Here is a 15,431-nt window from a genome sequence, read left to right on the forward strand (position 1 = left end):
TGACCTCCTCCCTATAGGCTGTCTCGTCGTTGTCGGTGATCAGGCCTACCACTGTTGTGTCGTCTGCAAACTTAATGATGGTGTTGTAGTTGTGCCTGGCCATGCAGTCGTGGGTGAACAGGGAGTACAGGAGGGGACTGAGCACGCACCCCTCAGGGGCTCAAGCATTGAAGATCAGCGTGGCAGCTGTGTTGCTGCCTACCCTCACCACCTGGGTGCGGCCCGTCAGGAAGTCCATGATCCAGTTGCAGAGAGAGGTTAAACACCAGGATCCTTAGCTTAGTGATGAGCTTTGAGGGCACTATGTTGTTGAACGCTGAGCTGTAGTCAATGAATAGCATTCTTACGTAGGTGTTCCTTTCGTCCAGGTGGGAAAGAGCAGTGTGGAGTGCAATAGAGATTGCATCATCTGTGGATCTGTTTAGATGGTATGCAAATTGAGTCTAGGTTTTCTGGGATAATGGTGTTGATGTGAGTCATTAACAGCCTTTCAAAGCACTTCAAGGCTATGGACGTAGTCATTTAGGAAGGTTGCCCTCGTGTTTTTGGCCACAGCGACTATGGTGGTCTGCTTGAAACATGTTGGTATTACAGACTCAATCAGGGACATGTTGAAAATGTCAGTAAAGACACCTGTCAGTTGGTCAGCACATGCCCGTCTGGTCCCGCAGCCTTGTGAATGTAGAGCGTGATCACACAGTCATCCGGAACAGCTGATGTTCTCATGCATGCCTCAGTGTTGCTTGCCTCGAAGCGAGCATATACAGTGCCTTGCGAAAGTATTCGGCCCCCTTGAACTTTGCGAACTTTTGCCACATTTCAGGCTTCAAACATAAAGATATAAAACTGTATTTTTTTGTGAAGAATCAACAACAAGTGGGACACAATCATCAAGTGGGACACAATCAAAACTTTTTAACAAATCAAAAACTGAAAAATTGGGCGTGCAAAATTATTCAGACCCTTTAATTTCAGTGCAGCAAACTCTCTCCAGAAGTTCAGTGAGGATCTCTGAATGATCCAATGTTGACCTAAATGACTAATGATGATAAATACAATCCACCTGTGTGTAATCAAGTCTCCGTATAAATGCACCTGCACTGTGATAGTCTCAGAGGTCCGTTAGAAGCGCAGAGAGCATCATGAAGAACAAGGAACACACCAGGCAGGTCCGAGATACTGTTGTGAAGAAGTTTAAAGCCGGATTTGGATACAAAATGATTTCCCAAGCTTTAAACATCCCAAGGAGCACTGTGCAAGCGATAATATTGAAGTATCAGACCACTGCAAATCTACCAAGACCTGGCCGTCCCTCTAAACTTTCAGCTCATACAAGGAGAAGACTGATCAGAGATGCAGCCAAGAGGCCCATGATCACTCTGGATGAACTGCAGAGATCTACTGCTGAGGTGGGAGACTCTGTCCATAGGACAACAATCAGTCGTATATTGCACAAATCTGGCCTTTATGGAAGAGAGGCAAGAAGAAAGCCATTTCTTAAAGATATCCATAAAAAGTGTAGTTTAAAGTCTGCCACAAGCCACCTGGGAGACAAACCAAACATGTGGAAGAAGGTGCTCTGGTCAGATGAAACCAAAATTGAACTTTTTGGCAACAATGCAAAATGTTATGTTTGGCGTAAAAGCAACACAGCTCATCACCCTGAACACACCATCCCCACTGTCAAACATGGTGGTGGCAGCATCATGGTTTGGGCCAGCTTTTCTTCAGCAGGGACAGGGAAGATGGTTAAAATTGATGGGAAGATGGATGGAGCCAAATACAGGACCATTCTGGAAGAAAACCTGATGGAGTCTGCAAAAGACCTGAGACTGGGACGGAGATTTGTCTTCCAACAAGACAATGATCCAAAACATAAAGCAAAATCTACAATGTAATGGTTCAAAAATAAACATATCCAGGTGTTAGAATGGCCAAGTCAAAGTCCAGACCAGAATCCAATTGAGAATCTGTGGAAAGTGAAACTGAAAACTGCTATTCACAAATGCTCTCCATCCAACCTCACTGAGCTCGAGCTGTTTTGCAAGGAGGAATGGGAAACAAAATCAGTCTCTCGATGTGCAAAACTGATAGAGACATACCCCTGCGTCTCTTCCTCATGCCAACAACTGGGATGCTGGCCTTGTCAGGTGTTCGGACAATGTCCTGTGTGTCCTGCTTGTTGAAGAAAAAATATTTGTCTAATCTGAGGTGAGTGATCGCTGTCCTGATATCCAGAAGCTCTTTTTTGCCTTAAGATACGGTTGCAGAAACATTACGTACAAAATAAGCTACAAATATCGCAAAAAAAAACAATTGGTTGGGCGCTCGTAAAATTGCTACCATTACTTCTGGGCCATTTGAATGGATTAAGAGGGGCTCTCTGGCCACAAGAATTAAGAGGGGCTCTCTAGCCATTAGGAAGTTTTATTTCATCGGATGCAACAGACCTAATTAAAGTATGTTAACCTTGTTGGGCCTAATCTCATGTGTCACTCTATAAAACATGGGCGTGTCTAAATCAAGCTGTAAAATGCCTCGAAGCCTCCTGGTTTAAGCTCTAGCTCTCAAAAGAAGTGTTTAAAACAAGTCGGATAACGCTGGATCAATGTTATAATGCAGAGACAAAGCAAATACCATTGGCCAATTACAATTTGATTTAACCGGGTTTATATCGCTCAAAAGGAATTATGTTCGATTAGCGAGGATACTGGTGGGGGAGAAGGTAAATAAAATACTTTGATGAAAACACAAGCAAATAACATTATAGTTGTAATCAACAGCTTTCTTAATTGAAATGGAGCCAAGGAAGACACAGCTATAATATTTGGGCTTGTCGAGAGATTTCTATGGGTTACTAACAAAACACAATGCAGGGGGGTCAAAACAAGAAGATGAGGAAATGAAACATGGCAGTAAATTGGTAAAGGTGATATAACACCTAGAATGATTGCAGGTGTGGAGTAAATTGCATGTTTGTCAAAAATCTTTTGTGATTTCCTGTGAGAGCGTCGAATTTCAAGAGGCAGATATTTCCGGGGAGGAATATATCTTGTTTGTTGAATATATAGTTTACTGTCTGCAAGGTCCAATAACAGCATGTTGAGCGATTCAGTATGACCTTAGCAGAAAACAACACGTTTTAATTACTCTCTGACTTTGCAGTGTGTTATACATCCATCTCTCACATCAGAATATAAACTACTGTTAATGCCTCAGGAGTGTCCGTGTAGAATTAGTGTCAACCATTATTTAAAGAGGATGGACTGGCTTACCTTTGCTAGCACTCTCCACATGCTGCAGCTCTTCAGGGAACCTCAGGATCTCCGGGTACTTCGCTTCACACTTCTCAGCCAGGAAGTGGAGCAGCGTTGTGTTTTGGTCGGCCGACTTAGTGTCTCGAAGCTGAGAGAGAGGTGAAGTCATGGGTGAGTTACGGCATTAGTTGTTCTTACCATTTAGCAAAAGCCCACAGCAACTGACAACAGTGAGTGCATACATTGTAGTATAGATGACCTCCAACCCACGACCCTGGCATTTCTAGCGCCATGCTCTTACCAACTGAGCCACGCAGGGACAGCATGTTCTTTGAATGTTAGAAAAGGCCACAACAATAACGGATCTGCATGAAACAGCCAACCATACATAACCATACAGAGAGCTGTTGGGGGAGGAGGGCATGTGTAAACGTTCAGCTCTCTTTCATTCAGTCTTTCAGGAACAACCTTTAGCCTTCTTTGCTTTTGCCATATGACAGTGGCAGATAAAGATGCATTATATAGTTCAGTTGGTTAGTGGTCACATACATGTTTAGTGATATGATGGGCTGAGGCATTCTGATAAATATGCATAAAGGAATATACGCCCATGCATTGAGTAGACAACATTAAAAACACACATCAGTAAAACATCCATATCAAACAGAACTGGATTTAAAAAAAATACAAAGCTTTGAGAAAGGAAACGCAAATGTGCTGAACTAGACTAATACAATTGGAGAGAAAAAGGCCAGTACACTGGCTGCTAGGAGCATATTCTCCATTGTGGTGCCTTAGAGACAACTGCACAAGCCTTTCAGAGATCCTACATGACCTTTCAATGAGGCGTTTGGGCTGGAGAGTAGGGGCAAGCCAAATCCCATTCCTCCCCTCTCCCTCTCTTAAAACCCTGTCCAATTTTTAGAGCAATTGGCTCATTGATGCATTCATCCCTACAAGCAGTTCCTTGCTCAGTTCCCTCTCTCTACCAGAGTACATTTAATTTCCCCCTCACTCTTCTTTGGGGGCAGACTGAATGACTTTGGAAAATGCATTTCTGTCAAAATAGGAGAGCTACACCACCTTCTTGAGGCGGCAGGGTAGCCTAGTGGTTAGAGCGTTGTACTAGTAACCGGAAGGTTGCAAGTTCAAACCCTTGAGCTGACAAGGTCCAAATCTGTCGTTGAAAATAAGAATTTGTTCTTAACTGACTTGCCTGGTTAAATAAAGGTAAAATTAAATTAAATAAAAATGATCAAGTAAATCACATTGGCTTTATTAAGTGTGGGTCGGCACTTCACAATAAAGAATGTCAAACATGTCCGACGCTGCTGTTTACCCAGATTTCAGTTCATTTGTCCATTCACACATAGGATGACAGAGAAATTGGTCAATAAAGCTGCAACTATGTAACGTGTGTAAATAAAATGTTGTTTCTACAGTTATTTCTGTGTAGTTACATTAGGGTACCTTAAGTAAAGCTTTTAAGGCAAATTACTTATGGTAAAGTGTTACAGAATCTTACAACTATTGGATCAAACCACAGTATTTACCCATAAATATAATATATGTGTGTACTTTAAATATAAATATTTCAGCAGGACTGGGGAAGCAGAGTTGGGGGATTACCCACTGAGTAACATCTGTCGGGCTGCATCTCAGCAGCATTGAATCACACATCCACATGTCAGCGCAGTGCTGTAAGGTGTTTTAGCAGCTCCTTAATAAATAGCGGTGTCGATAAAAATGACTATGACTTTGGTGTTGGAAAACAGGTTATTTATTCACCCTTATTACTTAAGTTAATTCAAAGGCAATGTTCACTTTAAGTACATCTCTTCATTACATTGGACCCGTGTGTCAACCTCCTCCAAACATATATCATTCTTACACCACCTTTTCTGTCCTGAAGATGTAAAAAAACAGAGATAACCTTTTCACAAATCTCGAGAACAAAGACTTTGAAAAGGAATTCAAAAGAGATAATGTCAAATGTAATGTCAAGTGGTATAGTACGCCTCTAAATGAATGAAACCCCACAAAGGTAGTGGACCAGACTGCAATCCCTAACTCTTCCTGCTCTTTTCTGTTCCCTCCCTCCCTCACAGAGATTGGAGGGAGAGGACAGGGGCTGGTGGGATGCATTAGGCAGGGGCACCGGTGCTGGCTGACCCCCCTCGCCCTCGCCGGCTCAAACAGATTGTTTTCTGTCAAGACTTGACTTCAGGAAGGCTGGTTTGAGCTGGGAGAAGAGAGAGAGGGAAATAAAAATAAAAAACACAACAAGATGGCTTCTATTATTAACCTCACAGAGCCATGCCAAACTCTCAAGATTCTGGCAGACCTCCCTGGGAACAAATGTCTTGTAAGGTTACGTTATTGTGATGTGTGGGGGAGCTAGCGGTTGACTAAGACAACAGGAAACCACATGATCATATCAGAGAGAAGAAATCCATTCATATTCCATTCTGCTTTGTCTTAAGAATGATCAAGAATACTCTTACTGTAGACTTATCATTGACAAGGTACTTTTTAAAATCCTCAATCACAACAGAATGCATCCATTTTAGGACATTTTAGGACAGGCAGCAGATGTGGAATAGGGCTGTTGGAAGACTAACAAAAGTCATTGGCAACATTCCCAGCCCTTGCCACTATCAGGGGAAGATTTCAAAGGGAGGGTGAGCAGAGTTGATTACACATAATACAATTGACCACTCTCTAGGACATAGACAATTACATGATTACAACAGACCAAGCATGTGGTTCAGTTCGCATGCTGACACGTCAGGCTGTGATGAAAGGGCACACACATTGCCACTGATAGTTTAATGGTAACGAGTGTTAATGCAACAGGACATTATGCTTCTGCTCCAATAGCCATAGGATTATGATGATGAGCACCACCATCAGCACCTTTCCCATGGTCACATATCTGGCCATATCGCCGTATAAAGCAGCAATTTAACCCCACCAGCCTCAATTAAACACCTGCTAAGAGCACAAGGCACTTGTTATCCAGGAACGTCCTGTTGAAGCACACCATCACTTTCTTCTCTATTTTACACCATCCCTCTCTTCTCCGTCGCCACCCCTCTGTCCACTCCGTCGCCACCCCTCTGTCCTCTCCGTCGCCACCCCTCTGTCCTCTCCGTCGCCAACCCTCTGTCCTCTCCGTCGCCAACCCTCTGTCCTCTCCGTCGCCAACCCTCTGTCCTCTCCGTCGCCAACCCTCTGTCCTCTCCGTCGCCAACCCTCTGTCCTCTCCGTCGCCAACCCTCTGTCCTCTCCGTCGCCAACCCTCTGTCCTCTCCGTCGCCAACCCTCTGTCCTCTCCGTCGCCAACCCTCTGTCCTCTCCGTCGCCAACCCTCTGTCCTCTCCGTCGCCAAACCTCTATCCTCTGTAAACACCCCTCTATCCTCTGTCGCCACACCTCTATCCTCTGTCGCCACACCTCTATCCTCTGTCAACACCCCTCTATCCTCTGTCAACAACCTCTCTGTCCCTCTCCGTCGCCAACCCTCTGTCCTCTCCGTCAACACCCCTCTATCCTCTCCGTCAACAACCCTCTGTCCTCTATCCTCTGTCAACACCTCTCTATCCTCTGTCAACACCCCTCTACCTCTGTCTGTCAACACCCCTCTCCTCTGTCAACACCCCTCTATCCTCTGTCAACAACCCTGTCTCTATCCTCTGTCAACACCCCTCTATCCTCTGTCAACACCCCTCTATCCTCTGTCAACACCCCTCTATCCTCTGTCAACACCCCTCTATCCTCTGTCAACACTCCTCTGTCACCCCTCTATCCTCTGTAAACACCCTGTCTCTATCCTCTGTCAAACACCCTCTATCCTCTGTCAAACACCCCTGTCAACACCCCTATCCTCTGTCAACACCCCTCGATGCTCTCTGTCAACACCCCTCGATGCCCTCTGTCACCTCTGTCCCCTGTCAACACCCCTCTATCCTCTGTCAACACACCTCTATCCTCTGTCAACACCCCTCTATCCTCTGTCAACACCCCTCTATCCTCTCTGTCAACACCCCTCTATCCTCTGTCAACACCCCTCTATCCTCTGTCAACACCCCTCTATCCTCTGTCAACACCCCTCTATCCTCTGTCAACACCCCTCTATCCTCTGTCAACACCTCTATCCTCTGTCTATCTCTATCCTCTGTCAACACCCCTCTATCCTCTGTCAACACACCTCTACCCTCTGTCAACACACCTCTACCCTCTGTCAACACACCTCTATCCTCTGTCAACACACCTCTACCCTCTGTCAACACACCTCTATCCTCTCTGTCGCCACACCTCTATCCTCTCTGCTCTCTGTCGCCACCCCTCTATGCTCTCTGTCTCTTTCAGTTATCTTCTCTTGACTTCTCTGGTTTTTCCAATCTGTTAATAGGTTGATAGCAGTTGGTCCCCTCATCTCAGTCCTACTTTGTGCAGCCACCAATGTTGTCCTAGTGCTAACAATCAAGGATTACTTGGAAAGATATGCATGGTGAGGGGAATCATCTATCATGGTGCTATGCAAACAATGGCCCCCATATTAAGATAATCACCTATTCAAAGGGCTCTGAGTGATCAATAAAGTATTTATCCTGGATAAGTCCTTTGTATCCTTTTCAAGGTGGAGGGGGCTTTCACAGGATTATACTGCAATTGTTCCCAGGTAAGAATTAATTGCGACGAAAGCCCAAACTCGAAAAGCTGGGTGGGGGTGGATTGATTTATCCATTATGAAAGAATAATTCAGCAATTGCTCTACTGCGGTTTTTATCTATTTATCAAAGAGAGGAGCTTGCATGGTACACTGGGGGAAAAGCATCCTATCTCCAAACATGTATTCATTTGAAATGGCACTGTGTTCTAGCATCCATTAAATAAATCACTCCCAGTACCTCCCAGAGAGATTGGCTTCAAAGGACAACATACAGAGGGACATGTCTCAACTGCAATCTCGCCAATGACAAAGCCTTTTCCAAACTCACAGAAAGAATCTCAAACCATTGGCAAGAAATGCAACAATAATCAAATCAGAAATATTAGATGGTTCCCTCCCGAATGATCCTTTCATCAAAGCCCGCCGTCTCCTTCGATACCTGGGCTCAATGCTTTGGACAAAACGGCAGGGAGGTCTTTTGTTATATTCTTTGATACAGTGCCTTCAGAAAGTATTCAAACCCCTTGACTTTTCCACATTTTGTTGTGTTACAGTCTGAATTTAATATTGATTTTACTCAGATTTTTGGTCACTGGCCTAAACACAATACCCCATAATGTCAAAGTGGATTTTTGTTAAATGAATGAACAACTAAAAGCTCCAATGTCTTAATTAAGTCAATACATATTCAACTTCTATGTTATGGCAAGCCTAAATATGTTCAGGAGTAAAAATTTGCTTAATAGGTCACAGAATAAGTTGCATGGACTCACTCTGTGTGTAATACTAGTGTTTAACATGACTTTTGAATGATTACCTCATCTCTGTGCTCCACATCTCTGGAAGGTATCTTCAGTCGAGCAGTGAACTTCAAATACAGATTCAACTACAAAGACTAGGGAAGTTAACCAAGGGCCCCTATTAGTAGATATTCAAAGCAGACATTGAATATCCCTTTGAGCATGGTAAAGTTATTCATTACACTTTGGATGGTGTAACAATACACCCAGTCACTACAAAGATACATGTGTCATTCCTAACTCAGTTGCCGGAGAGGAAGGAAACCATTCAGCGATTTCACCATTGTGACTTTAAAACAGTTACAGAGTTTAATTGCAGTTACTCCACAATACTAACCTAATTGGCAGAGTGAAAAGAAGGAAGCCTGTACAGAATAGAAACATTACAAAACATGCATCCCATTAGCAACAGGTTATTAAAGTAATATTGCATAAAATGTGGCAAATCAATCAACTTTTTGTCATGAATACAAACTGTTATGTTTGGGACAAATCTAATACAACACATGACTGGCTAAAAAATAAACCGTATGGAGCCAAGCACAGGACAAATTCTAGAGGAAAACTTGGTTCAGTCTGCTTTCCAACAGACACTGGGAGATTCATTCATCTTTCAGCAGGACAATAACCTAAAACACAAGGCCAAATCTACAATGGAGTTGCTTACCAAGAAGACAGTGAATGTTCCTGAGTGCCGAGTTACAGTTTTGACTTAAATCTACTTGAAAATCTATGGCAAGGCCTGAAAACGGTTGTCTAGCAATGATCAACAACCAATATGACAAAAGCTTGAATAATTCTGAAAAGAGTCCAGGTGTGGAAAGCTCTTTCAGACTTAACCAGAAAGACTGGTTATCGCTGCCAAAGGTGCATTTACACAATATTGACTGAAGGGTATGACTACTTATGTAAATGAGATATTTCTGTATTTCATTTTCAATAAATTAGCAAAAATATATATTTTTATGGTTTCCTTTGTCATGATGGGGTATTGTGTGAAGATCAACTTAATCCATTTTGAATTCAGGCTGTAACAAAACAAATGTGGAATAAGTCGTGGGGTATGAATACATTCTGAAGGCACTGTATACAAAGAGGGTTTGAACGGCAGCAGTGTGTGTGTGTACATGTCGCGTGTGTGTATGTTGGTGCACGTGTGTGTACTTGCATGCATGTGTGTGTGTGTTGAATGTTCATAAATGGTTGTGACACACTTTCCTGATCACAGGGAACTCTTGGTTTTCTTTCACATGAATCCTCATGTTTTCTTTTCAGATAGACCACATCTTCACTTTCCTGAGTCAATAGGAGTAGAAATGTAGCCCCAAAGTGAATAATCTTCAGCTTAAAATCAACAACTGCCTCTTTCTCCTAACGGTTAAAGGGACCATCTGGGATAGGTACTCCAATCTTTTGACTTTCCAATAAATTATATACTGTACACTGAGTGTACAAAACTATGAGAACACATTCCTAATATTGAGTTGCACTCAGAACAGCCTGAATTCATTGAGGCATGGACTATACAGTGTGTTGAAAGCGTTCCACAGGGATGCTGGCTCATGCTTCCCACAGTTGGTTCAAGTTGGCTGGATGTCCTCTTGATGGTGGACCATTCTTGATACAAACCGGTGCACCTGGCACTGACTACCATACCCAATCTTTTGTCTTGGCCATTCACCCTCTGAATGGCACACATAGACAATCCATGTCTCAAGGAATAAAAACACTACTTTAACCTGTCTCTTCCCCTTCATCTACACTGATTGAAGTGGATTTAACAAGTGACATCAATAAGGGAACATAACTTTCACTTTGATTCACCTGGTCAGACTGTGTCACCTGTCATACTCATTCCACAGAGGGCCTGCGGCTTTTCGCTGCATCCTTGTACTTGATTGATGAATGAAGGTCTCTAATTAGTAAGGAACTCCTCTCACCTGGTTGTCTAGGTGTTAATTGAAAGGAAAAACCAAAGACCCTCAGACACTAGGCCCTCTATGGAAGGAGTGTGACACCCCTGGTCAATGTCATGGAAAGAGCAGGTGATCTCAATGTAATGTACACTCATTGTATAGCCAATGATTATTGAAAAATATAAAATGTATAAATGCCTCATGAACATAGTTCCACTGTGGTTCCCATCACAACCCAATCCTTGATTTACTCAACTTTTTGTAATGTCTACAAAACAAGTGTTGGGATACCCAATGTGTTGTTGTTTGAATCTCAGATTGCCCCTATAATAAGGGAGGCATCAGAAACGCTCCAGTGTAGATATCAAAACAAGGCCAGCCGCTTTGGGGGATTGTAGCAGAAACCCGAAACCTGATGGTGTTCTCTTAATTTAAACATAACTAAGTTCTGCTGTACACTGTGTTTACCATTCACTGCTCACACACACACACACACACACACACACACACACACACACACACACACACACACACACACACACACACACACACACACACACACACACACACACACACACACACACACACACACACACACACACACACACACACACACACACACACACACACGCACACACACGAGTGAGCAACAGTACATGCATAAAGATAATACATTTGAAAGACTTTCACCATTTCCATAAAGATGCAAGGTCTGCTCTGACGACCTCAGCAGGTTTAGTGCTTTCCACAGCTATCACCACCACAACAACTGAGGGCTTTGCACCAGCTAGGTCTTTGAACAGCAAATAATTCCTCTTACATCTAGTACCCTCAAACATTTAAATACAAAATACAAGTTTTCCTTAACACCCTGAACAGTACATTCTGAAAGAACATTGTCAGAAAACACACTTGCCCAAGTATCAAGTTTCATTCATCATGAACACTGCAGCAGACCTATTGTCTCAGCAAGATATCTAGTTTAATTCAGAATTGTACAAATATGAACCCCTTTAGGTAACATTATACTACATTGGGTTACATTATATAACATTCATTATGAGAACATATAGTGGTGGACAGAAGAGGTAAAGCGTACATGTTGATTGACCTTTGTTTCCATTGCATTGATAAAATGGGTTTCCATGGCCGAGCAGCCACACACAAGCCTAAGATCACCATGCGCAATGCCACGCGTTGACTGGACCGGTGTAAAGCTCATTGGACTCTGGAGCAGTGGAAACGCTTCACCATCTGGCAGTCGGACGAACGAATCTGAGTTTGGTGGATGCCAGGAAAACGTAACCTGCCTGAATGCATAGTGCCAACTGTAAAGCTTGGTGGAGGAAGAAAAATGGTCTGGGGCTGTTTTTCATGGATCGGGATGGGCCCTTATTTTCAATGAAGGGAAATCGTAACGCTATACAGCACACACCGGCATTCTAGACATTTATGAGCTTCCAACATTGTGGCAACAGTTTGGGGAAGGCCCTTTCCTCTTTTAGCATGACAATGTCCCCATGCACAAAGTGAGGTCCATACATAAATGGTTTGTCGAGATCGGTGTGGAAGAACTTGACTGAGCCCTGACCTCAACCCAATCAAACACCTTTGGGAATAATTGGAATGCTCAATAGAAATAGTCAACATTACAGGGCTATGGCATTAGGTCCTGGAGAGCCTAAACAATTCAGATTGTCCTTGATTTGAATTTTTTATTTTTTCATTGAACCTTTACACTAGGCCTACCGGGAAACAGTGGGTTAACTGCATATACCTTGTCAGCTCGGGGATTTGCTCTAGCAACCTTTCGGTTACTGGCCCAACGCGCTAACCACTAGGCTACCTGCCGTCCCAAATTACAGGGGAAAAATGTCAACCAGAAGAGTAACTGCCTCGAGGGACATATTTGAATAGGTTGGACAGCAACTTATGTCCATCCAGTCCCTTATACATTCTTAAAGCTGTCGTCTCAACACACCCACAAACACTGTTTATATAGGCCCGGTTGTTGCTTATTGTTCTATATGCATCTGCCGTATAATTACAATTTATTTCCCCCTTTCATCATCACCAGCAACCTCTTCAGAAATTAATTCTGGAATCTTGTTAGTTATTTATAGGCCAGATCATTAAAGTATATTAATATATGTGGACTGGCTGGTGCTACTGTTTGGCGCAGGCGGTGCCGCAACATTAAAGAGCTGTTTGGTACATTGAAAAGCACATTCCTACTGATGCTGAAATATTTAAGTGGCAGTTATTATGCCCTACCTGTCTCTCTGCATCTCTAATGGTCATATAAGTTATTGTTCCCTACCTGTCTCTCTGCATCTCTAATGGTCATATAAGTTATTGTTCCCTACCGGTCTCTCTGCATCTCTAATGGTCATATAAGTTATTGTTCCCTACCTGTCTCTCTGCATCTCTAATGGTCATATAAGTTATTGTTCCCTACCTGTCTCTCTGCATCTCTAATGGTCATATAAGTTATTGTTCCCTACCGGTCTCTCTGCATCTCTAATGGTCATATAAGTTATTATGGCCTGCCTGTCTCTCTGCATCTCTAATGGGCATATAAGTTATTATGGCCTGCCTGTCTCTCTGCATCTCTAATGGGCATATAAGTTATTATGGCCTGCCTGTCTCTCTGCATCTCTAATGGGCATATAAGTTATTGTTCCCTACCGGTCTCTCTGCATCTCTAATGGTCATATAAGTTATTATGGCCTGCCTGTCTCTCTGCATCTCTAATGGGCATATAAGTTATTGTTCCCTACCGGTCTCTCTGCATCTCTAATGGTCATATAAGTTATTGTTCCCTACCTGTCTCTCTGCATCTCTAATGGTCATATAAGTTATTGTTGCCTACCTGTCCTCTGCATCTCTAATGGTCACCGGTCTCTCTGCATCTCTAATGGTCATATAAGTTATTGTTCCCTACCTGTCTCTCTGCATCTCTAATGGGCATATAAGTTATTGTTCCCTACATATAAGTTATTGTTCCCTACCTGTCTCTCTGCATCTCTAATGGTCATATAAGTTATTATGGCCTACCTGTCTCTCTGCATCTCTAATGGTCATATAAGTTATTGTTCCCTACCCAAGTCTCTCTGCATCTCTAATGGTCATATAAGTTATTGTTCCCTACCTGTCTCTCTGCATCTCTAATGGTCATATAAGTTATTGTTCCCTACCTGTCTCTCTGCATCTCTAATGGTCATATAAGTTATTGTTCCCTACCTGTCTCTCTGCATCTCTAATGGTCATATAAGTTATTGTTCCCTACCTGTCTCTCTGCATCTCTAATGGGCATATAAGTTATTGTTCCCTACCTGTCTCTCTGCATCTCTAATGGTCATATAAGTTATTATGGCCTGCCTGTCTCTCTGCATCTCTAATGGTCATATAATTTATTGTTCCCTACCTGTCTCTCTGCATCTCTAATGGTCATATAAGTTATTATGGCCTGCCTGTCTCTCTGCATCTCTAATGGTCATATAAGTTATTGTTCCCTACCTGTCTCTCTGCATCTCTAATGGTCATATAAGTTATTATGGCCTACCTGTCTCTCTGCATCTCTAATGGTTATATAAGTTATTATGGCCTACCTGTCTCTCTGCATCTCTAATGGTTATATAAGTTATTATGGCCTACCTGGCTCTCTGGGGTTCTAATGGTCATAGATGTTATTATGGCCTATCTATCTGAAGTTATTATAGCTCTCTGGGTTGCTAATAGTCATATAAGTTATTATGGCTCTCTGGGTTTCTAATGGTCATAGAAGTTATTATAGCTCTCTGGTTTGCTAATGGTCATAGACATTATTATAGCTCAATGGGTTGCTAATGGTCATATACATTATTATAGCTCTCTGGGTTCTAATGGTCATATAAGTTATTATGGCTCTCTGGGTTTCTAATGGTCATAGAGGTTATTATAGCTCAATGGGTTGCTAATGGTCATATACGTTATTATAGCTCTCTGGGTTCTAATGGTCATATAAGTTATTATAGCTCTCTGGGTTCTAATGGTCATATACGTTATTATAGCTCTCTGGGTTCTAATGGTCATATACGTTATTATAGCTCTCTGGGTTCTAATGGTCATATAAGTTATTATAGCTCTCTGGGTTCTAATGGTCATATACGTTATTATAGCTCTCTGGGTTTCTAATGGTCATAGAAGTTATTATAGCTCTCTGGGTTTCTAATGGTCATAGAAGTTATTATAGCTCTCTGGTTTGCTAATGGTCATAGACGTTATTCTATCTCAATGGGTTGCTAATGGTCATAGACATTATTATAGCTCTCTGGGTTCTAATAGTCATAGAAGTTATTATAGCTCTCTGGGTTTCTAATAGTCATATAAGTTATTATAGCTCTCTGGTTTGCTAATGGTCATAGACATTATTATAGCTCTATGGGTTTCTAATAGTCATAGAAGTTATTATAGCTCTCTGGGTTGCTAATGGTCATAGATATTATTATAGCTCAATGGGTTGCTAATGGTCATATACGTTATTATAGCTCTCTGGGTTCTAATGGTCATATAAGTTATTATGGCTCTCTGGGTTTCTAATGGTCATAGAAGTTATTATAGCTCAATGGGTTGCTAATGGTCATATACGTTATTATAGCTCTCTGGGTTCTAATGGTCATATAAGTTATTGTGGCTCTCTGGGTTTCTAATGGTCATATAAGTTATTATAGCTCTCTGGGTTTCTAATGGTCATAGAAGTTATTATAGCTCTCTGGTTTGCTAATGGTCATAGACGTTATTC

At 42.3% G+C, this 15,431-nt stretch overlaps 1 protein-coding gene across 1 annotated transcript in view; it reads right to left on the reverse strand.

The window, feature by feature from the left end:
* Positions 1–15,431, reverse strand: part of diaph2 (diaphanous-related formin 2) — a 732,655-nt gene that overhangs the window by 257,483 nt on the left and 459,741 nt on the right. The window contains 1 exon segment of the mRNA XM_046295877.1: positions 3,276–3,405. Coding sequence (XP_046151833.1) covers positions 3,276–3,405 — 130 coding nt within the window.

This window comes from Oncorhynchus gorbuscha, linkage group LG13 (assembly GCF_021184085.1).
Source record: "Oncorhynchus gorbuscha isolate QuinsamMale2020 ecotype Even-year linkage group LG13, OgorEven_v1.0, whole genome shotgun sequence".
Lineage (NCBI taxonomy): Eukaryota > Metazoa > Chordata > Actinopteri > Salmoniformes > Salmonidae > Oncorhynchus > Oncorhynchus gorbuscha.